We start from the raw sequence: 25,111 nt of genomic DNA, 5'->3' as shown, positions 1-25,111 counted from the left end.
TTATGTTTCTTTTAGGAAAATTTAAATATGCTGAAAACTATATAGAGGAAAAATTAATGTCACTCAAACTTTTACTACTCTGAGATAACTAGCGATACATATTAATATAATTCCTCATGCTTGTAGTACATAAACTGTTTTATAATCTGTGTTTTGTTATGAACATTTTCCAACATAATTTAGTACTTTTTCATAATAGGAAATTTTTTTACTGATGAATTTTAAAATTTTATTTTTAAAGAATAGTTGACATACCATAACATGACTTTAATAGCTGCATTGTTTTCCATTGCATGGACATCACCTGATTTAATCAGCCAGGGTCCAGACATGTTTGCACACAAGTCTTTGATGCTTATCTTTGACTTTTTCTTAAAAGTAGATTCCTAGAAAGGCATTTGCTAGGTAAAAGATGTAACTATTTTGATGCTTTTGTCACTCTTTTTTCATTTTCTGTGTAGATTGTTTGATTTATAGTCATAGTGTAGAAGACCAGTTTTCCTTTCCTTTGGATTTTGTACTTGTCTCCTTGCTTTAATCTCATTTTATTTCAGTGCATTTTATTTTTAAAAAAATTTTTTTAGCCCTGACTGGTGTAGCTCAGTGGATTGAGTGTGGGCTGCAAACCAAAGGGTCGCTGGTTCAATTCCCACTCAGTTCACATGCCTGGGTTGCAGGCCAGGTCCCCAGTAGGGGGTGTGTGAGAGGCAACCACACATTGATATTTCTCTCTCTTATTTTGTCGTTCCCTTCCCTTCTCTCCAAAAGTAAATAAATAAAATCTTACAAAAACATTTATTGTTGACATTATTACAGATGTCTCCCATCCCCTGCCACCGCCTTTGCCTACCTTCAGCCAGCCTCTGGTCTCCTCCCCCCTCGCCCGTGCCCCCCCCCCCCCCCCCGGTTGTCACCACACTGTGGTCTGTGTCTATGGGCCATGAATCTATGTTCTTTAGCTACCCCCTTCACCTTCTTGTATCCAATCCCCTCACCCACTCCCCCTCTGAAATTTTTTCAGTGCACTTCAAACTCTGCTCAAAGCACATGCTTCCTCTGACAATATCTGATAATTTATTTTATTCCTTAACATTTTTCAGTTTCCTGCTATGAGTCAAAACTCCTTGGTTAACAGGGAGGTAAGACTTCAACTGCTAGTTTTCTCCTATTCCTACTCTTACCAACTTTATTTCTTATTATTTCTCCCTGTGAACTCATATTCATTATTTTCTAGATTGCATTTCTTTCCTTCAGTAAGTGCTCCTTACCTCAAAACTGATCTGTAAACTCCACTAGAGTGATTTCTTGATTCTTTCTCTCATCCCTTATCAATTTGTCTCCCTAGAGGATGGCCAGCACTGAACAGAGCTCATGTGTTAAACAGATATCTTAATTCATCTCAAGATTCATGCCTGTTTTTGTATTGCTTTGGAAAATGTGTTTTTCCAGTATCTCACGTGTGTGTTCTTTGCACATTGAAATTGCAGGTTCCTTTGCAGCAAAGGTTTGCTCTCCCAACAGTGTCAAGTCTAATGTGCCGTACTCGGCAGACACTGGATAAATTGGAATGGGATGGCTGACAGGTTTTCTTTTAAAGATGAATTGTGAAACATTTAGCAGCTTTTAAATTACACTTTGCACTCCAGGTAGCCATTTTGTTTAACGGACAGTAAATAGCTTTTGTAGCATAATGACCAGTGTCAGCATTCAGCCTACTAGGTTCCCAGAATTTAGATCCTTACTCATTCTGCTTCTTACCTTTCATTCTTTTCATCCACTGAGTGCTCTTTACAGGGTTTACTCCAGCCCTTTCCTTTCTTCCAGACTGAAGTTGGCATGGATAACATAAATGCATGCAAATTCTGTGAGATACAGTCCTTGTGACAGCCAAACTGGGGAGCTAAAATACCTAGACAGATACCTGTGTAAATACCTGTGAGTTCATTTGTGGCCCTTAGGTGGGTTTATTAAAAGAGTTTATAGCATTTGAGCCCGAATCTGAAGGACATCTGTTTGGCCATCCAAAGGATTGGCCAAAACCAATAGTTTGGCTGCTTCTGCTGAAAGTTATTGTGAAGATACAGAGTGGTAACAATGTACACTGCTCAGAGAAGTGTCAAGTACTTACTGCACAAATTTGAGATTCTGATAACAGTAACAATGCAGGTGGGTGTGGCAAAAGGGGGTTTACAATTGTCCATATGGAAAATAATACAATAACTAATAGGTAATACGAGAGTAACTCTGTGTTTCACATCCTCACAACTGCAAACCTACTTTTGCCCCACAGTGTATTACTGTTTCTGGAATAATTAGGTTATAAGAATGTGCAATTAAGGATATAAACTTCCAGTAGCTGTTATTGATTAAAAATAGGTAAGTGGTCCTAGATTTTAATTTTGTCTCTCACTTCATTTTTGAATTTCAGTGAAATTTGACATTTTAAAGTGCTCTTTGTATTGTATATTACTTGTGCAATAATTCCAATCTCAGTTAATAATATGGCAGCCTGTTTTTTAATTGAGATATAATTGACATTATATTAGTTTGATGTGTACAGTATAATGAATGATATGAGATTTGTACATATAGCAAAAGGATCACCACCAAGGATCTATCACCACACCCAGTCACATTTTGTGTGCGTGTGTGTGATAAGAACTTTAGATATCTGCTAACTCAGCAACTTTTAACTATATAATACAGTATTTATTATTCACTGTAGTCACCATGCCATACATTGTATCTTCAGGACTTATTTATTTTATAATGGGAAGTTTGTACCTTTTGATCAACTTCACGCATTTTGTACCCTTCTCCCCACCTCTGCCTCTGCTGATCACCAATCTGTTCTCTCTATCTGTGAGTTTGGTTTCTGTATTTTTTCCTTTTTTTAGATTCTGCACACCAGTGAGATCATATGGCACTCATATGACAACCTGGTTTTAAAGCACAGGTGCATGCTTGAGCATGAGGTTTTAACTGCCATTTGAATATATTTAGAGCATCATCACAATATAAGGTGATTTCTTGAAATATCTTGCAAGAATCTAGTATTTTGCTAGAATTATTTCTTTTTGTCCCTCCTGAGAATCTTTTCCAATGAAAAGAACTCTCTCTATAAAGTTATACTGTTTTAGAAATGAAATATCAAAGTGTAAATTCAATATAGCAAAAAATATAGGTTCTATTTAAAAGCCTATATCATAATTTTAGAAAAATAGATCAATGGACACAATTGGATGGGAAAGTATGGTGTGCTGTCAGTAATACAGAGTACACTAGTATTTGTGAAAAGTGCATTTTAGAATTATTTCCTGTACCTCACAGACATTTCCAAGGGAACAAAATGAAAGACAGATGTACATTGAATAGCCAGGTAATATGAGTTTAAAAATATTCTGCAGTGTGCCTCTTCATTGTCCAGTGTCAAGAGAAAATTGTTATTAAACTCTAGAATTATATATGTTGTACTAATATACTGAGTCCATTTACATTTTCCGGAACAACTTCATCTGTTCTGCACTAGGTGGCGGGCAGATAAATTGAACAACGTCTGATGATATTTTAAAGTTGTAATTGCCGCAGCGACTTACTTTCGGGAGTGTAAATATACATCTGAATATAAAAAGTGCTGCGAGCTGTATTCGGCTGCTCTGAAGACTGAAAAACAGCTTCCCCACCACTTCCCAGGGGACTTTTCCTGGAAGTCAGTTGTCATTGTTCTGTCACGTTTCTTTTCATCCTGAATTGTGCAACATTTAGAAGAAAAAATGTGAAGGTTACAAGAAACATTGTAAAGGTTATTTTCTTAATTACAGAAATATTAAAAATATATTAAACAATACAGATGTGTCTTTTTTTATTCTAGGCCCATACCACAGAGACAGTTCTTTTTAATAGTTTATTTTATTTTGGTTTCTAGTGGTTGTGAGTATAATTTTAAACAATATACATATGCCTTCATTTATCTCATCAATTTCAGACCCTATACACAGCAAGGAGATGCCTAACTCTTGGCATTTTCAGAAGATACGTTTTAAGAATTTCAGTTTCCCTGATTTATACATACTACTTTATCACTTAACTTATCCCTTAAAATTCTGTTTAACCGTGATTCTCAACTGGACGGCAGAAGAATATGCTATTTCCCTAGCCCACTGGAAGAACACATTAGAATCTTTGGGAAGGTCTTCGTCAAAATATACATGCCTTTCTTTCTACTTCCGTGCTTACCTGGTTGAAAATCAGTGCTTGTAACTTCAGATGTTACTAGTTGGCAGCACATCGTGCAATAGTATAGATGCAGAAAAAAAACAACAACCAAAAACGAGTTAAGAATAATGTGTATATGAAGGCCAAGACATTTAGGTGATGAACAGCTCTTTCTTTCTGGTTAAAGGATATCATTGTCTTAAGATACTTTCTTTTTCCATTTATCCCATCATTCCATTATTGGTTCATGCAGAGGGTTCTCCTTTCTTTTCGCTTCACGAGAGTTCTTGTGTGAGCATTAACGAGTAGAGAACAACCAAACAGAGAATGGATGCAATAGTGTAGGCAGACTTACTGCTGAGATGACCAGCTTCTGCCTTCTAGACAAGGGCAAGTCATAGTTATATCCAGCAACATTACTATTATGGGGCCTTCAGAGGTCAATGGAATAGTTGTTGAAACTTCAGGCACTAACTCCATGAATGAAAAACGAAATCCATCTTCTTTTATACTTTTCTACCTGGTATAAAACTCTTAGCAGTCTGTGATTCTGCGTATTTGAAGATTCCCCTCATTTGTTACAAGGGAGACTAAAAGTGGCAACGACAGGGATGTGCTGGTCCGAAGGGTTGGTTCCCCGGTGCTTTGAGCTCTCAGTGCAGCACCTAAGGCGAAGCGCAAAACCTCAGAGGAGACACACTAATGGGGCTCTCTGCCTGTTTTATTTGCAGACTGCGGCTGAATACGTAAAATCTCGACTGCCCGAAGCCCTTAAACAGCATCTGCAGGACTACGAGAAAGACAAAGAAAATAGTGTATTGTCTTACCAGACAATCCTTGAACAGCAGATCCTGTCAATTGACCGAGAAATGCTAGAAAAACTGACGGTATCTTATGATGAAGCAGGTATGTTTGTCTTTAATACACACTGAGTCACACAATTTTTTCTCCCTGAAGAAATTTCTTTATAGATGAGTTCAATGTAAGTCCTTTTCTGAGGTGGAAGTTGAAGGGCAAACCTGACTCAAAATTATTTATCATGGATTAACAGTGAGTTTCTTTTCTGCAGTTTTAGTATCAAAGATTTCATTAGGAGATCCTTAAAAGTGTCTCTTAAATATCAAATTCCTTTTAAATGTTTGCTCTTTTTAAAATAGAACTTTCTCACCTTTTTTTCAATCATGTACCCTTACTGATTTAATCTTTTAAAGTGGCACTTCAATTTTGGATACCAGCTGAAAGCTTTTACAACCGATGATCCAAGAACTGTTATTTGCTTCAGGAATTAATTTCAGAGGATTTCTTTTCTAAAGAGGTGCCATTTTTCTTCTTAAAGTTTCAGGCTGAACTTGATTTTCTTTTTCTTTAGCTCTTCATTTGAATCCTAGCCCCTCATACCATACCAGATACTTCAGTTCACTGCCTCCCACAAGTTCATCCCATCTAAGGGCATAGACAGACCTCCTTATTAAACCATTTTTATCTACTACATGGTCTGTCAGCTGAAACCCAATTTTAATGAAATGAGTGCAATATTAAATTCCTAAATTAATATTCAAATTATTAAAATCTTTAGTGAAATTGAAGTTAGGATAAATATCCTGATTAAAACTGCCATACTTTCCTCAACGCAACAAAATGGAGAAAAAAGTATAGGAAAATAGGATTTAAATGGTCAAATGTTGATAGTATCAATCCCTATTTTCTTTTTTTTTTTTTAAATTTTATTTAGTTACTTTTCAAGTACATTTTTTTTCTCTCCCCCCCCCCCCCGTCTCCTCCCTCCCTCCCATTCCCCCCGCCCAAGTCCTCATCTCTGTGTCTTTCATACTTGTTCCTCAAAATCCCTCCCCCCTTTTTCCCCTTAAGTTCCCTTCCCTCTCCCCTCTGGTCGCTGCCCACTTGTTCTCTATTTCAGCGTCTTTGTTTTTATTCTGTTTGCTTGTTTGTTTTATTCTTTAGCTTCCTGTCAAAGGTGAGATCATATGGTATTTGTCCTTCAGTGCCTGGCCTATTTCACTCAGCATAATGCTTTCCAGTTCCATCCATGTTGTTGCAAAAGGTAGTAGCTCCTTCTTTCTCTCTGCTGCATAAAATTCCATGGTGTATATGTACCACAATTTTTGGATCCATTCATTTACTGATGGGCACCTAGGTTGCTTCCAACTCTTGGCTATTGTAAATTGTGCTGCTATGAACATTGTGGTGCATAGGTTCTTTGACATTGATGTTTTAGGATTCTTGGGGTATAATCCTAGCAGTGGAATTGCTGGGTCAAAAGGCAGGTCAATTTTTATTTTTCTGAGAAAATTCCATACTGTTTTCCATAATGGTTGTACCAGTCTACAATCCCACCAACAGTGAACTAAGGTCCCCTTTTCCCCACACCCTCTCCAACATTTGTTGTTTGTTGCTTTGTCTATTATAGCCATCCTGACTGGTGTAAAGTGGTATCTCATTGTGGTTTTAATTTGCATCTCTCTGATAGCTAACGATATTGAGCATCTCTTCATGTGACTCTGGATATTCTGTATGTCCTCTTTAGAGAAGTGTCTGTTCAAGTCCTTTTCCCATTTTTTAATTGGGTTCGATGTCTTCCTAGAGTGGAGTCGTGTAAGTTCTTTGTATATTTTGGAGATTAAACCTTTGTCTGAGGTATCATTGGCAAATATGTTTTCCCATACAGTTGGTTGTCTTTTTTCATACAGGATCTTCTGTTTTTATTTTTACAAGGACGCTATTAGTATGCATCTTATTTTCTTTCTCCTGATCTAAGCAGTCTCAGTGGTGACATTCTTAACATTTGATTTCAAGCCTGAATAGCGAACAGAAGAGCAAATTAAAAAACAAACAAACATTACACTACATAGGCCTAACCACTAACATAAGTGTTTAAGTTATTAAACTGTCCCCATTTATATTCTACCATCAATGCCTTTGCGTCCCTCTCAGACAGTATCCACATTTCTAGCCTTGCCCAGGGCACTGCTACTTTCTCCGATTCTCTTTGACTTTATTAATTTTCCAGACACATTGCCTTTCTTCCTCCTTCTGGGTGGTTAGGTGTTTGGTTTCTGTATTTGCCTTGTTTTTAAGATTCCTGTCTTTGGAATTCTCATTCCACTCTCCTCTCATTCCTGATGAAGCGAAGTAATGGAAAACTACCACTGGCCTAATCAAAATAATATTTAAATATTTACAGCATATCAGAGATCATGGAACTCGCATGTCTCACTAACTTCCTGCCCCCAAAACCATTTTATGAAGAGAAAACCGAGACCACAGACTTGCCTGCAGTATGACGGTTACTTTGTTGTAGAACAGGGCCTCCAGCCTCCTATTACAAATCGAGTGGGCTGTCACTGCACTTGTGTGGGTTCTCAGTCACTCAGTTGGCACTTGTTAGATGCACAGTGATGTAGTAGGCAGTTGGGAGAAAGAGGGAAGTGTGTCGAAAAGGCAGGGAAGAGTCTGAGATGTTGGAAACACAGATCTTGTTTAAAGTCTAGCTGGGGAGCTAAAACACCCATGTCTGACTTCTAGATAAAAATTTCTGAGGAATTTGGGCATAAGTATACTTTAAGATATTCATAAGCTATTAGTTAAGCTGGGGGGGGCAGTGTGGAGTAAATCAATAGTGAAAGTGGCTCAAGTTTTCGATGGGATTCTTCAGCTGAGGGCATTAGTTTAAATCCTGAAGAACAATGATGAATGTGGGTTTGTGAAGATGAGAGAGATGCGGTCTATGGGATGAAGGGCCCCCGCGGACACCAAGGGGGAGAGGAACAGCAGCTGCCACCTCTCACCACTCAGATTTTCCTTCTTCAGGATAGTTGTCCACTCACCTGCAGTGTTGTTGAGCCCCTACTAATCCGCAGAGGTGCATGTGTCCATGGCCTTTGGCAGACAGTGCTTTGGCACAGAATTAATGGGTCCATACACTCTGCAGCGTGAAACAGTGGAAGTCACTATAGGACTGAGAGTCAGAGAATCTAAATTCTAGGCTTTTGTTATCCTCTAGCATAATAGTGATCTTGAGCAAATTAATGTCTTAGAGCCTCTGTTTCTTCATCTATAAATTTGAGCTAGTAATATCTCACAGGGTTATTATGATAAAGTGCAGTCAAACCTCAGTTCTCAAAACAAATTGGTTCTTGACCAAATTGTTCATGGGGGAAAAAACGTCTCAGCTGTCTAGCGAAATTTCGGGTCTTGATTCTCTACCAGGGACCCCTCCCAGGCTGATATCTGTATGATCAGTCACGGTCTATCAGGCCACAGCAAAGGAGATTCTGTTTATAGACAAATCGATTCTCGAGATCCCACTGTATATCATATTTAAGGAAGTCCTTACAAATCCTATTACATATGCACTAATGCTGAATGAGCGCGAATTTGGTTCTCGTCTGTCCCTCAGACCAATTTAAAGTAGTCATAATTTCTTTCTTGGTGTGTACTGTTTGGGGTGGCAGAGGCAAATTTTTTTAAATGATCTTCAGAAGCTTTGAGAAGTCAAGCAACATCTATTGTTAAATCAGCCACTCTGGGCTCTCTCTGCCCTTGGTCATTTCTGCATCGGGGGACACATTTGGTGGGGGCTATGTATGTATGAGTGAGTGAATGTCACTGTTATATCGTAAAAGCAAAACTGCCTTCTCCCACATTGCCTATAAATTAAGGATCACATTCAAAGAACAAGGAGAAAATAAGAAAATTTATTGCTGTTAGAAAAATAGTTAACCATGATACAAAAGAACCAGGAAATAGAATAGAAAAGTAGCAGTAGTATCTAATACCTTCAGATCTAAACATCGTCTGCTAAGACATTCATTTCCTTCAACTGCTTAGCTTCTTTCCCTGCTCTCCCAGTTTTTACTTCTTCATAGTCTTAAGCCAGCCCTCCCAGTTTTAGGAAGTAGTTCATTGTTAATTAGAAGATCTCCTTGTCTGTGGAGAGGTTAATTTATCCTTCATGCCCATTCACTGATAAATCAGCCTTGTGACTTTAGGACAGTTACCACTGTCTGTGGCTTTGAAGCATCTAAAAACCAATTAATAAAAAACCCTTAGATATCTGTCTAAAAGCATTGGATCAGAACCTTTTGTCTCATCTCTCTCTTCTCTGTCTTCCCCTCTCAGCTTCCTCTCTTCCCCATTAAATACATACATATCTTAACATTTCATATACTTTTCCACAATCCAACTATCCCGCAACCTGAGATTCAGCAAAGAAATGGGAAGGAAGCAAAAGCCACATGAAACCCTATGGTGTCACAGAAGCTTTGGATTTTCACTTAGAATCTCTATATTCTCATTTCATATAGCTCTTACCAGTTAGGTTATGTTTTACAATGTGATATTTAAAAAAATTCTTGTTCTAGCCCACATAGCTCAGTGGATTGAGTGCAGGCTGCAAACCAAAGGGTCTCTGGTTTGATTCCCAGTCAGGGCACATGCCTGGGTTGCAGGCCAGGTCCCCAGTGGGGACTATGTGAGAGGCAACCACACATTGATTTCTCTCTCTTTCTCCCTTCCTTCCCCTCTCTAACAAGAAGTAAATAAAAATTCTTGTTCTGACATTGAGTGTTACATTTTTATTACAGAAACAAATAGAAATAAGTAGAATGGTGTCATAAAAGAATAATAATCTTCAGTAACCCTACCGTTGTGAACACTTCGTATGTTTCCCTCACTCTAAGCATTTTTGAAATGCTATTGATATCTAGCAGGGTTATATCCTACTTTTTTCACTTAGCATTATTACATAAGTGCTTCTTCATTTTATTAAAACCTCTTCACGCGACAGTAATTTTAATGGCTACATGATATTCTATACTTTGAAAGTACTACTCACTAAACATTCTCCTATGTTGAACATGTATGGTTTTTGCTTTTGTTATTGTAAATAATGCTGCAATGAATATGGTATGCATTTGTCTGCATTTCATATTACTCTAGAGAACAGACTTTAGAAAACATCAGTTCAGAGTTAGAATTGGAAAGAAAGGGAAGGGGTAATACTGAGAGCAGCAAGGAATAAGAGCAACAAATAAATTCATAGAAATCTGTAAAAAGTAGTCATCATATTTCCGACATTGTGCTACACTCTAAGTCAAATAAGCATTCACAGACCACTATACATAGAGTTGACATCATTAATTTTCATAGTGATGACATTGAATCACACAAGAAAAGGTTCAGTAATGTTAATTATACTCTGTGTATGAAAATTGGAATTGTGTAAACCATTTTAGAAAGATTTTCACCCAAATAATTTATTTTTAAGTTTCGATGATTACGGGAATAAAGATGTTTTGTGGAATGATTGAAAGAGGTCTTGGAACCAAAAGACCCAGATTCTATTCCCAGCCCTACTCCAACCAGATATATGACCTTGAGCAAGTCACTAAATCTCCCTAGAGGTCATTTTCCTGTAAGTCAAAGGAATGAACACTATCTCATAGATGTCTTCCATTTCTAAAACTCTGATTCTGGTCTCTTGGCAATGGAAAATGCAGGTAGCCATGGATTCTGCAAGGTAGCATGCAGCTTCTTCTTGAACTTTCTGCTTTCTCTATCACCCATCTCCTGTCTCCTCACTCAGCCTTTCTAGCATCTGCACATGAAGATCTCAGGCATACTTTTATGGTGGGGTGGAAGCCAGACAAAACTGGATTTTGGAAGGAGAGGTGCTGAGTCGTCATTCATGGATCATCACTCAGATAGCTTAGAGATTTTTACTAACATTTGTTAAGGCTAATCAAAATCCAGAGTAAGAAGATATGGTTTACATTTGGTCTATTAATATTTTTATTGGAATTGGAGTCCATGTGTGGACTCCAATACACATTTCAATGGATTGGGCTTAGACAGAAATTCCCAAGGGAAGAAGTGGCAAGATTTGAGAAGTGATCAAAATAGCGCCTTACACTATCTCAGCGAACACCGTTAACCTAAATATTCATTATTTGTTACAGTGGACAAAAGTTGAAGGGTTGAAATAGCAGGAGAGGGAATCTTTTCTTGAACAATTTATTTTTATGCTGATATATTGTTCATATTTCCTTAAGTCATAAATTGTTTTAATTTATTTTTAAGTTTAGGCATCAGTAAATAACTTACATATTCCCTTGTTAAGGATAAAGTAGTGTGGCTTATCGGACCTTGTGTTTGAGGGACGTGTGAGGGGAGCAGGCTCATTTCTTTGAGAGTGATATTCTTTGTTGCCCACTCAAGCACCCTAAGGCATGGGAAACGCAGTTTGGGAAAAGCTGAGTATACCTGTGGTGGGTGGATCGGCCAGTTGGGGTACCTTGCTTCTGGCCTCAAGACAGTGGCCTGGGTTTCAGCTTAGATCTCCTTCTCCAAGTCAAACCTAAGACCAACAACATTTTAATTTCTGTTCTTACTAGAAACCCACATAGCATTCCAATGAGCACAGGTTCCTACCATGTAAAAAGAGAACTTATAAGTCGAAAGTGAACCGGACACTGCAGGCGGGGGATGGAGAGAACCCAGCTGGCTGTTTATTGTGTTCTTTGTGGCATCAGTTAAAGCTGGGTGTTGGGAGGGGGACCTACAGATCCATTTAGAAATGCCAGGAGGTAAGAAAGAAGGGACAGCATTCATTTTCAGCCGCAGCTTTGGGATCCCCTGATACAGCTCTGCATTTGAAGTTCCTGAGAGATGAGCCCACGCAAAGCTACCTGCTGGGAAGACACACCATGTACTGTAATGTACGTTTTGGAAAAATAGCATTTTAAAAGGATGGGGGGGTGTGTTCTAAGCAATTCAGAAAGTACCTGAAGGGTTACCTCCTATTGAGCTTATTTTATTCTTTTTAAACTGGGTGACACCTGAAAGTTACATCCACGATTTAATTGAGCCATTATTGTCAGAGGAATCAGAGATCTCAAAGGAAAGCCATTTCCTGTCACGGGGAAGAACCTTGAACGTACACCTGAGCAACCAAACACAGAAAAGAGATCGTGAATTATTTAAGGCCTTTTCAGGTTTTCTAAGAACATCAAAAATGCAATAAAAGGCATGTGCAAGAAGTTCCTCACTCTCACAGGTAGAGTGCATTTCTCTTCCTGGGGGTTTCTCAGACGGCTCCTCAGGGAAGAGGTGGCACCATGGTCCTTCACTTTATACCTTCACTCAGGACCCAGTTCCGTGCTCAGAAGGTGCTCTTGCCAGGGGCTTGCCGACAAGACGTAGGAGGAAGAGAACGACAGGGATCCACAAGAATGTTTTTTATTTGAAGTCACTTTTTTATGTGTTGCAGATTTTATTCTTTTTAAAAATTTATTATTTTTTAAATTTTAATTGTTCAATTACAGTTTTTTGCTCACAAGAAATTTTAAGAGGGAAATTGAGTATTGGTTGTGTAACCTCTGACAACGACTTCTGATTTCCTGTAAAAAAAAAGTAACTGTTTTATTTTTCCATTATAAGAGTGATATAAATACATTTGAAACGGTTTTAAAATACGGAAAAATAGAGGAGGAAAAGAAAATGTCTAGTTCTACCCCTTCAACATAAATGCCATTTTTTGTATATTTACTTCTAGTCATTTTTCTCTGCTGGGTTTTAATTATTTCTGCCTAACTTTGTATCTTTCTCTCACTTGACATTGAAATATAATCCTGTTTCTCCATGTGTTACCAGACATGGTCATGGCCCTGAGTGGGTCTGCCTTGGGCCAGCTGGAGTGTGTGAGTTCTTGAGTTTGTGTGGGAAAGATTTCACAACACGAATCCAGGTGACTGTGAGGATGCATTTATTAAAGTCAGGGACAGTGACGCAAGGGAGGCCTTAGCACAGAAGAAGCAATGGAAGAGCCCAAGGTGGGCTGCCTTAGCTCCCTGGGAAGTCAGACGAAAGGGGGCTTTGGGACAGGTCTGGGGCTTAGCTGGACAAGCTGCCCAGCTGCCCATTGCCTTAAAGTTCAGGAGACTTCCTGTGAAGAAAGGAGTGGAAGGAAAGAAGGAAAAGGAAAATGGCACCCACTGCTCCCCCGAAGTAGCGCCCACCCATGCTGGGTCCTTTTTCTCGAGGCTTTTATTTCTCTCCTGCAGGCTGGAGTCTTAGGGGAGTTCTCAGGGGATGTTTTCAGCAGAACGTCAGTTCTCTGGGTGAGACCTTTTAGGGTCATGGTCTCCTCTGATTGGTCATTGAGGAGTCTTTAGTCATTGCAGTCTGTCCTGGAGTTGCCCACCTGGATTGGCTGCTTTTCTGGACCTGGAGGTAAAATACCACTGAGGCCTGGATATTATTTCCAGGGAGCAAAGACCAGGGGAGGTGAGGTTACCCTGAGAGATGAGGTCCTTGCTTCCCACTTTTGCCCTTCCAGGCCTTTGCCCTGGTGACCATCTGCCCCTGGCTGTCAATTGCTCGGCCATTGTGTTCAGCTGTCTGTCTCAGTTTCCCTGTTCTACTTGCCAAGGACTTGTCCTTACTTCTCACTATCCTGTCTCAGGTGCTCTTATAAACCACTCTTGAAAGTAATTTGTAACGGCTGCATAATATCCTATTCAGTGTCTATGCCACCATTCCTTGAAGCTTTAAATATTTTCAACCTGATCCCTCTCTTTTATCCATGTTTCAGTTCACATCACTATGCAGAATCCCTGAATTTGGAGGTGTGTTTCTTGTGAAAAGGTGAGGATATAAATTTGATTAATAGAAACACAGGATGTTTGTTATGCAGCCAACTTTTAGTCATATAACAGTGGGGCCGAGGACACACATAAGTAGTCCAAATCCACTTACAGAGAACTTCTTTCTGGCCAGTAATACCAGTGCTTTTAACCAAGCCGATTTGAATTTCTTAAACTCCTCCTTTCATATCATAGATTGAAAAAGCCAAAAGATAGGGGGAGGGGAAGTCGTAACTAAAAGTGTCATTCCACCTACAAATTAGAAAACTGTTTGCCGTGGCAGGTTGAAATTGCACAAATGTGATTCGAGAGCTCTGGGGTTGGTTCCTGTGTCTGTGGCGAGACGCTGTGTTGCAGGTAGGCACAGGTAACCAGGTTCTTGGTGATCATGGGCAAAGAACTGAACCGAACACACCGAGTTTATAGCAGAAAGAGAGAAAGCAGATTTATTAAGCAATAGTACACTGCACAGAACATGGGAGCAGGCGAACTCCCAGCAGAGATTGACCACGGGGGCCGGATCTTTCCTGGCTAGTTTCGGTGGGCTTTTACTGAGCATGTTACAAGTAATTGTATTACTTTAGAGCTACTGTGCATGTGGTCTCCCATGATTCTCCTTGAATGGGCACCAGAGAAGGGGGTCGCACAATGTTAATTTATTATAATGAAGCAGAGATCTTGTAGCATCTTCTGCACAGGCGCATTCATGAGTCACCATAATTCAGCGTTTTCCCAGAATCAGGAACAACTGGTCTTGGAACAGGGTCTCCGTTCTCTATCAACATCCTTTATCTTAGCCTCGGAGCACCTCCAGAGTTTCCTCCTTCCTGACTCTCTCCTGCCTCTATTGCACCTCTCTACTTGGTTTCTCCAACTTTAAAATAAAAATATTGGATTATTGACCATGTGTAATTCTGTCTTCTGTTCCCTCAGCATTCATTGGCTCATTCACTTATTGACTCTGTAAACACTAACTGAGCACTAATGAGCCAGGCAGTGTGCCAGCCTTTGGGAATGTGGGGATTGGCCACGTGGTCTTTCACTGCAGGTGTGCATATGTGTACTTGAGTGTGCACATGTACATAGCGGCGGGAAGGCAGGGAGAAGGACAGTGGTAGGGACAGGTGAGTAGAGTGGAATCAGTGCTGTGTTCAGAGGCCAGCACCAGAGGAAGAGGGAATTAGGTTTAGGATAGAGAAAGTATTCTTAAATCAGAAAACCATAAGAGAACCCATAAGTCTCTTGAACCGTTCATCTTGAACTTTAATTAATATTGGTTGCATTTTTATAGACAGGTTTATTGTGAGTAATGCTTTTTTCCCTCTTTGCTTCTGTAACTGTGGTTATATGCCAGTGGCTTATACAGACCTATTCTTGCCCTCTGATATTTACATCACCTTCCACAGTCCAAGTGTTACTCTCCAAATAGTATTAATTGGTTTCCATTAATCAGCTTATGTTAATGTTATCAGCACTGCCAGGTTTCTAATGAGATCTCCAAAAAAAAAAAAATTTCAAAAGTGCTATCATAGGGAAAATATACTGATCTGAGTTTTGCAGTGAGCAAAATAAAATTTTAAGAACTCTGCTAAAGCCCTGGCTGGTGCTGCTCAGTGGATTGAGTGATGGCCCGTGAACCGAAAGGCTGCTGGTTTGATTCCCAGCAGGTTACGTGCCTTTGCCTGGGTTGCTGGCAGGTCCCCAGTTGGGGGTGTGTGAAAGGCAACCAATTGATGTATCCCTGACACATCAGTGTTTCTCTCCCTCTCTTTCTCCCTCCCTTCCACTTTCTTAAAAATAAATTAATTAAATCTCAGGGGGAAAAAACAACTCTGCTGAAAATACTGGAAACCACAAGCTTAACACTTTCTTAGAACCAGGAAGTGTGACCTCTCGTGATTAGCACATTGGCTGGAGCTACTTATCACTCAAATCAAGTTGTCATTGTTAGCCACAGGGAAGTAATGTTACTACCTCTAAAAAAGTATTTGATTTTGAGGGCTGGAGAAAATATGTGTACTTCAAAGAAAATAATTGTACCAGGTGGTCACAATTTAGACAGCATTGGCCAGGCCGAGACAGGGTCAGTGCTACCTGTATCTCTTCCTTTCCGTTCTGTTGGAATTTTGTAACCAAGATCCTGTGGACCTTATTGGAATGTTTGTAATAAATTTTAATGAGATCCAAGTTAATGGCAAGACCTTCAATCTTTAGGGAAAAATAGGACAGTATTAAAGTGCCCGGATTTCTAATATAATATTATTGTCCATTTGTATTAGTGAGAGGTGAGCAAAACGCATCCCCTGGACCACTGTGAGACAGAAGATGTGATGATAGGCAGCTGGACTGCTGTTTAATGTCATAGTGTAAGAGTGGTAGTTCCGTCTTTGGGAGCTGCTAGAAACTCCAAAGTTTCATCTGATAAATTGCTTCCTGAAAGGCAGTTTTCAAGCCACCTTCTAGTGCCCAGAGGAATTCTCTTTTTGTTTCTTTCTTAAGTTAATGTCCTTGTCTCAAGGCTTAGTGGCTTAAGCCATGCTGATGAATCTGGTTTGATGAAGAGTTTCTATAGTATATACCCTCAGGAAGCACCTGAATGTGCTCTTGTAGTTCTGCAATCAATCCAAGGGAACTGGAAATGGACTAGACAGAAATCATTGGGAAAAACACTTCATTCTCACAAACATTTACTGTACCGGGTTCTGGCTGAGTGCTGAGAGTCTAAAAAATGGTGAAGGACAGTTGAGTTAGAAGTCTTGCTTTGAACTGATTGCCAGTCTTGACTGTTGTCTCTATAAATCTGTCTTCTAAGACCTGCTTCAAAATCCGACACCTAGCTCTCTCCTTTTTTGCCTGAGGCTGGGCTTTCCATGCCTCTGATCTCAGCCTTTCTCATTCAATTCTCACCTTTCTGTTATTTACATTGGGTTGGTAAAAAGGTTGTTAGTTTTTTCTGTAAGATGGCTCTGGTAGCACTTAGTTGTCTTTAACTTCATTTGAAACAATTTTGTTACATCGTATTGTGACAGCTGTCATATCAGCGTTCATTTAAAAAACAACACATCAAAATAGTTGACTTTTTGTGTAGCCATTTTAACATTAAAGATAGAAGAAAATATGCAACATTTTTGGCATGTTGTGATTCATTACCTTCAACAAAGGTAAAAACACGACTGAAATGAAAAAAAGATTTGTGCTGTGGTGCTGTGACTGATGGAACTTGTCAAAAATGGCTTGGTTTGCAAAGGGCCCTGGATGGTGTAGCTCAGTGGATTGAGTGGCCTGCAAACCAGAAGGTTGCTGGTTCAATTCCCAGTCAGGGCACATGTCCATCTCTCTTTCGTCTTTCCTTCTCCTGTTTCTAAAAATAAATAAATAAAATCTTTTAAAAAATGGTTTGCAAAGTTTTGTGCTGGTGGTTTCTCTCTGGATGATGCTCCACAATTGGGTAGACTCGTTGAAGTTGCTAGAGATCAAATCGAGACATTAATTAGGAACAATAAATGTTCTACCACGAAGGAGATAGCCAACATACTCAAAATATCCAAATTAATAAAGTTATTGGTGAAAATGAAAAATGTGTCCTTTTGGCAGAACCAATGCTTACCTCCTGAAAGTTCGATTTACCATACATACAATAATAATGTTATGGTAAAAACAGAGCATCAAGGCCACAAAAAGAGAGGGAAGCAAATATACTACTAACCATGAATAGACAAAATAAAACAATTTCCCACTGGAGACAACTTCTGCTACTAAAGTTGATGGAGAATTTTTCACAAGGCACCTTGTAGATGGGACCTTAAACATTATCTTTGCCTGAGTTCCCCCAGAGCGGAGCCTGAAATAAAAAGCTTGAGTGCAGACAGTTAATCCAGGAATGGGATCCCTAGGAGCTGACGTGAGGGCCATTGGGGGTGAAAGAGAAACAAAGGGAAACGAGAAACAAGGGAAAGCTCATTTGAGGACACTTAAGGGGTTGGTCTCCATAGCAACTGCTGCTTAAACCTATTAAAGAAGCTTATTAATGGTGGCCCAGAACCATTCACCAGGAGCTGACGAATGGGGGAAGCATTTAGCTACCAGTGTCCTCCCCTCATTTGTCAAGGGTAGCTCCACAGACATTAGCTTCCCTGCACTTCTGGCTAACATATGCCCGAGTGCTGAGTGGGTTCTGCAGGTACCTCACACTTTGGCAACAGGGAAGCTCCAAGGAAGGAGGAAGTGTTAAGTATAAATGGTTCAGGGCAAGGCTGCATCTGGGCTGAGCTTGTCCCTATACCAGTAGCTGGGTTAAAAGTTGGGGTCAGGCCCTGGCTGGTGTGACCGAGTGGACTGGGCGCTGGCCTGCGAACCAAAGCGTTGCTGGTTTGATTCCCAGTCAGGGAGCATGCCTGGGTTGTGGGTCAGTTCTCCTGTAGGGGGCATATGAGAGGCAACCTCACACTGATGTTTCTCTTCCTCTCTTCCTCCCTCTCTTCCCCTCCTCTAAAAATAAATAAGGAAAAAAATTTTAAAAACAGTTGAGATCAAGAGATTGTGAAATGGTACATAGATGTCCCGTACAACAAATGGAATCTTAAAACAAGTTTACAGGAAACACGTGCAAGTTCATCTTATGGTTATTTCTTGTGCAACAATCATCTGGGAAAGCTGAGATTACATTATTCATGTTTTTTAGAGCTCCCGTGAAGCGTGTGGGTATGTCCAGTGCAGGGAGTGCTCAAATGCATTTACAGAAAAATCTTTCATACAGCAGAAGACGGAAGGTGAGGGGGCCTCGTTTGACGTAAAAGTCTTAGCTTCCCAGCTTAAATGAAAATAAATGGACTAATTTTCATTTGTATGATGAATGAATTGAAGTCCCTCAGCTCTTTAACCTGAGTAGCATAGTGAGATTCAGCTTTCAAACTGGGTTGTGTTTTTCATATAAGTAAAAAAAAAAAATTACCTCCCATAGATGACTCACAATAGTGGTTACTCTGGAGAGGAGCAGCTGGGGGAGAAGACTTAATTTTTTACTGAGTCCCTCTTACTGTTTGAATTTTTAACTTTGACCATGTATCTTCTATTTTTTTTTTAATTTACAAAAAAATAAATGAAACTAAACAAAATCTTCCTGGTGCATTTACCCTTATCTTTAGTGCTGGAAATGGAATATAATAAGGCAGAAAGCCATTCTCTTTGTTTTCAGTAAAGGTTTTCACAAAGCGGTGTATATCCCTGGACTTAAGTCAAGAAAGGAACTGAGTGACAAGGGCAACCACCGTGGAACTGCAGTGGGGCTAGAGAGAGTCAATAGCCAGACCAAGTGTCGGCGCTGTGCCAGGGAGCACCTGGGCTGCAGAGCCCCTGCCACAGGGTGCTTGCCCTGAGCCAGAACTGGCCCCAGAGTCCAGAGAGGGCTGGTCTTATTGGGGAAGAAGAAGAACAATGTTCATGGGCAGTGAGCTGTTGGGATTCAGCAGTTCCTGATCTTACTTCCTGTTGGATGCCTCTCCTTCACCCTGAACTTGATATTCTTAACATCTGACAAGTTGCCTGACTTGCTGCTTCACTTGGCCTTTTAGTCAGATTCTTTCTTCCTGGAACGACAGCCAAACCTCCATTGATTTTCTCGTAAGGCAGTATGGTACAGAGGAAAGAGTCCAGGCTTTGAAGCCAGCCTGGCTTCATGATGATTCCTTATGCCATACCTGATGGGGCTTCTCCCGAAAATCACAGATAGTGTGTTGGAAATGATGGACCTATGGTAGACCTGCTGAATGATGGCCTTTCTGTTGTTAGCTTCGTTGTTACTTAACTTTGAATGTACTTAGCTTGGTACATAGGGGTATTTCTTCAATCCCCGTCATGGTAGAGAGGATTAACTGTCTTGCACTTTGCATAAATTAACTTCCTCCCCAGGAAAGAGAAAAAAAAAAAAAAACTCAGCAAAATACTGGCCCTGTCTTCCTCTTCCTTCCTTGTCCTTTCCATGGTGGAAAGCAGTTTCTCATGTTAACTGTATTTGTACTCGTTTTGTTTTTAAGATTTTATTTTCTTATATTTAGAGAGGGGAAGGGAGGGAGAAAGAGAGGGAGAGAAACATCAATGCCTGGCTGTGTCTCTTGCATTTCCTACTGGGGACCTGGCCTGCAACCCAGGTGTGCGTCCCGAATGGGAACTGAACTGGCAACCTTTTGGTTCACAGGCTGGCACTCAATCCACTGAGTCCTACCAGCCAGGGCTGTACTATGTTTTTATATGTGTGTTTCTTTTTACTTTTCCTAATGCTGCATATTAGTTATCTCTTGCTATATATACAAATTACTCCAAAATTTAGTAGCTTAAAAACAATAAATGTTTATTATCTCACACATCTTCTGAGTATCCAGAATCCTGATTGATTCTCCCCTGAGGTTTGAGTGAAGCTGTCAGTCAGGGTAATAGTCTCTGAAGACTCGGCTGGGAGTGCTGCGGCCAAGCTCACCCATGTGGCTCTTGGCAGGACACAGGCCTTTTCACAAGGCCATTCGTGATGTGCTTTCTCAGTGGAAGTGACTTAAGAGAAGGAGCAGGAGTTATGTGACACAGAAGCTGCAGTCCTTTATAACCTAATATTGAAGAGGCATACCATAATTTCTGCCATATCCTATTGCTCACACAGACTAAGCCTAATTCAGGGCGGGCAACGCAAGAGTGTGAATCCCAGGAGGAAGGGCAATTGCAGGCCTCCTGGAGGCAGGTCACCACAGTCTGTGCTGCAAAAACAGTCCATTCTGACTCTGCCAACTCCTTCATCTGCCCTCTATTATCATTACCTTTTCCTGCCATTTTTTTTCTTGTGCCCTGGATTGAATCCACAGCCGGTTACATGGGCCAATGCTCCAGCCAACTGAGCCACCCTGCCAGGGCAGCTCAGTTAATCTTTTTTTTTTTTTTAATCCTCACCCAAGGACATGCTTATTGATTTTAGGGGAGGGAGAGAGTGAGAGAAACATTGATGCGAGAGAGAAATATCGATCAGTTGCTTCTTATACATGCCCCACTGGGGACCAAACATGTGACCCAGGCATGTGCCTTGACCAGGAATTGAACCCATGAACTTTCAGTTTATGGGACAATGCTCCAACCAACTGAGCCACACCAGCCAGGGCCCTCTCATATTTGAATCACTGCCTACATCCCACTTCTATTAAGTCCAAAGCTGGAGTGTTCGACCCTGGAACCAGCACCAGGGTGGCCTTAGAATTGTTTAGACCCAGCATCCGTTCCCACAATTGCAATTTATGTTTCATTTGATCAGTGGCAATACCCGAAATGTACTGGTTGTTAAATATTTTGATAATCACTTCTGACTGCTCAACCCATAAAGATATTGCTTTCTAGAGCTTCTTATCACAATGCCCAGTGTCTTAGTTTGTTCGGGGTGGTATGACAAATACCACAGACTTATTATACCACCCAGCTAAAAACAACAGAAATTTGTTTCTCACAGTTCTAAAGTCTGAAAGTCTAAGATTAGGGTGCTATCGTGGTCAGGGGAAGGCTCTTTCCCAGCTCATGTACCTCGGATTTCTTGTGTCCTCCCGTGATGGAAGGGGATAAAGAGCTCTCTTCTGTAAGGGCACTAATCCCATTGATGAAGGCTCCACCCTCATGACCTAATCACCTCCCAAAGGTCCTATGTCTAATACCATTATATTGGGCATTAGGATTTCAACATTAGAATCTGAGGAGGACACAAACATTCAGACCATATACAGATACAAAATTTAAGCTCTGTTTTTCACAGTAGTAGCCTAAGTGCTTCTAGATTAAGGCATTTTTCTCTAGATTGCAGTCATCTCTGTCTCTCTGTGTTTTCTCTCTCTCTCACTCCTTCTTCATTATTCCCCCACACACCATTTTAATTTTATTTTTCTCTCTTCCTTACCTTTAACTGGCTATGTCTAAAATGTAACAAATTTATTTTTTTAATATTTTTATTAAATAATTTGACACGCTGTTCTGTCAAATGGATGAGTAGAATAGCTAGATAAATTGTTTTTATATTTGACCCAGCAGTTGCCTTCAGTTAAAAAAAACATGTTTCCTCTCCTTCCTTTATTGCTTCTTGGCCGTCTCTTCTATGGTGTAGAGAAAAAGAAAAGAAGCACAGATAAGGAGGTCACTGATGGTCTTGTCTGTCTCTTCCACTCTTTACTGTGCCATCCTTTCCCTTACTTGCGGTCCTCTACTTTTCTACCAAAGCCCCGTCTCGGATTCTCTGTTCCCGAGGAAAACAGCTGTAAGCCAGTGAGTCTCTGTGTCAGCATTAGTGGCAGAAGAATGTGTGTGTAGCTAACAAGTAACTTTCCCATTTCCTAGCTCTTTCTTTGTGGCTAGATTTTTTAAAATGACTTGAGAAAAATATTATTTTTGAGAAAAGCTATATATTTTAAACCTAGCACTCTTTTCAAATTGCTTTGCAATCTACAGGAAATTCAATCTGAGATTAAGCACTAAAGAGCTGGGTAAAGTGAAAATGCCCTCACGGAATTAGAGATGCGTTTGATTTTTGCACTTGAGATTCAGCTTGTGAAAAGTATGGGCCCACAAAGAAATAAATTCAACCGATTTACCTACTTTTCTGTAGGCCTGTGTGTATTTTTAAAATTGTACCTGAAAGAGTTATGGGCCTGGTGTAATTGCATTTGCAAATAAAATGAAGGAAGGTCTTGTGTTCAGAGTATAGTTAGGTGTGTTAATTTTCCCTTTTTGCTGTGGTGCTGGTAACTTCAAGTCTCTTCAGTTGACTGTACTTCCTTGTAAACCTTGCCCTCTGGGGGAAAACAGTATTCTAGAGCCAGCAAAGAAAATGAGCGAGTCTAAAAATAATTGCCTGTTGACAAGATTTTAGCAACACAAAAGATTTACAAAGTAGAACGAGGTTGGATTTGCCAGATGTGGTCCAATCCCCTTCTAATCTGTAAATCCCTAACTGCAGTTATGCTAATTTTTAAATGGATATTTTGGAGCATCACTGGATTTATGACATGCTCAGCATTTTTATACCTCTGAGCATTTGAGGTATGTGGTTGCATTCCGTGCTTTGGTGAACATCCTGTTCACTGGTGCCTGTGGGGTCCTTTGTACATGAGTCTCAAGTGGGGGTCTATTTTGCCCTGCTCCTCTTTGTCAGGAGTAGTTTTCTAACAGCCCCAAATAATAAAACTGGTTTACTGTACCACTCTTCACAGGAGTGCTTTTCAACTAGGGGCAAGTTCCAAGCTGCCCCTTCTCCTTGACATGACCATGTCTGGGGGAGGCACTTTGTTTGTCACACTGAGGAAGGGGAGGGAAGGGAGGGCTGGCGGTACCGAGTCAAGGATGCTGCTAAACATGCTGTAATACACAGGATAGCCCTTCACATCCAAGAATCATCTGGCCCAAAATGCTGATGGTGCTGAGGTGGAGAACTGCTCTAGAGCAATAGTTACCAGCTTTTGTAGCATATTAGAATCACCTTGAGAGGCTCATGTTCCTACTGCATCCAGGCCAAGTAATTCAGAACCTCTGAGCAGTGGGACCCAGTCCTCAGTAGTTTGTAAAAGAGATTCCAGTACACAGCCAAGGTTGAGAACTGTTACTTTGGAGCAAACATTTTTAGAGGATGAGACTAGTTTAGGCGTAATCCCAGACAGTTTTCTACTAAAGGACCTGGAAGGATCTCATTAAAATGTGGATTAAGGTGTTGGACAATAGCCCATTACAGCATTATAATGAGGTTCAAATTAATTTTTCAATAACTTTTTATATTCTCTAAAGTTAGCACTTAAAGCCCGAGAAACTGCTATTCTCATTGCCATATTGGAAGTCTGCTTACCCTTGGTTCTTTCCGTGTAATAAAATATATTCTTTCTCCTTCTAGAGGTAAGTTAGCTTTACTTGGTAGCTTTGGTTGTAAAGTTCTCTCAGATAAATTTGGGATTTTTGGAGTATTGATGATTTGTTTTTCTCAAAGGTTTCTTGTGTGTCTATGTCGTTTGATGAGTGTCTCATCATTTGACCCTGCCAGAATTGATGCATTGCTATGCAAAGGAGCTAAAGTTCTGTCACTAAGAATATTTTATTAAAAGTTGCCCTTTCATCCATTTCTTAACCACATTATCACACCAAAAATTAAATCTTAAGTTTATGGACAGTCACTCTGGACTCTATGCAGATATATATGCTCCAGGTATTATTAATGTATAACTTTTTATTGTAGATGCATAAAAAAGCATACTGTTGACGGCGTAGGTTCTCATGGAACCTCCCCTGACCCCAAATCATAAATGTAACTTAAAACTTTTGACAGGGTAGAATGAACAATTCTTAGTGATGTATTGTATCATAAAAACCTTTCCATTTATAAAAATCAACACACGCACCTGCCTAGTAAACAAAACAATAAAACTCTCTTCTTACATATTTTTCTCAAAGCCTTAGTGGTGGTCAGGTTGTTGGACTCCGGCAAATATCCAGCTTCTTTGAAGAAGTAGAGTGTGGTGTGTGTAATTCATGGAGAGCCATCTGATATTTGGGTCATTAACCTGCTAAGCTACCTGTTCCATGCAAACCTGTCAGGAGATGCTGGAGAGAGATCGAAGGCCTGAGAGTGAGGAAGGAAGGGGTAGTGACCACAGAGCCCAGAGGCTGCCTCTGCTCCGTAGGTGCATTGGGTTGTTTAGATAGGTCAGGGACAGGCCTGGGTGGTCAGGGACAGGCCCGGGTGGTCAGGGACAGGCCTGGGTGGTCAGGGACAGGCCCAGGTGGTCAGGGACAGGTCCAGGTGGTCAGGGACAGGCCTGGGTAGTCAGGGGCCTGAAGTTTCCACCATTTGGAGAAACGTCTTCAGGAAAAAGGAATAAAAATTAGGTACAAAGTGAAGACTTATTTAATATAATAAAAGAAATCACAACAAATTGCAAATTTAAACAGCAAATATCACAGAGCCTAGAAAAATAACAGTATTTTTGTGAATTAATTGCCTGACATGTGCCATAACCTGACATATGCATAGGTTTTCCCACATCTTTTGGCAACATGCTCTTTGGTTAGCTCTTCATATAACAATGAATTGGTGACATTTCCTGTAGAGGAACTAGGAAAATAATTCAATCTCTCCTTCAGCATGATTGAACCAAATTTGTGAGATTCTGTTTTGTTTCTTTTTAAACTGATATTGCAGAAAGCCTCTTCAGCTTTTCAGCTGGTTATTGGTGATG

General features: G+C 40.2%; 1 protein-coding gene across 2 annotated transcripts in view; it reads left to right on the top strand.

Moving 5' to 3' along the window:
- The window catches only part of PPM1L (protein phosphatase, Mg2+/Mn2+ dependent 1L), a 247,227-nt gene that overhangs the window by 173,344 nt on the left and 48,772 nt on the right, over positions 1 to 25,111 (top strand). For both annotated transcript variants that reach the window (XM_037140986.2, XM_037140987.2), the window contains exon 2: positions 4,947 to 5,121. In XM_037140986.2, coding sequence (XP_036996881.1) covers positions 4,947 to 5,121 — 175 coding nt within the window. The remainder of the gene's footprint in view (positions 1 to 4,946; positions 5,122 to 25,111) is intronic.

The sequence above is a fragment of the Artibeus jamaicensis genome, unplaced genomic scaffold (assembly GCF_021234435.1).
Source record: "Artibeus jamaicensis isolate MK-2021 breed Jamaican fruit bat unplaced genomic scaffold, CSHL_Jam_final scaffold_474, whole genome shotgun sequence".
NCBI lineage: Eukaryota > Metazoa > Chordata > Mammalia > Chiroptera > Phyllostomidae > Artibeus > Artibeus jamaicensis.
This window is presented reverse-complemented; position numbering and strand designations above follow the sequence as displayed.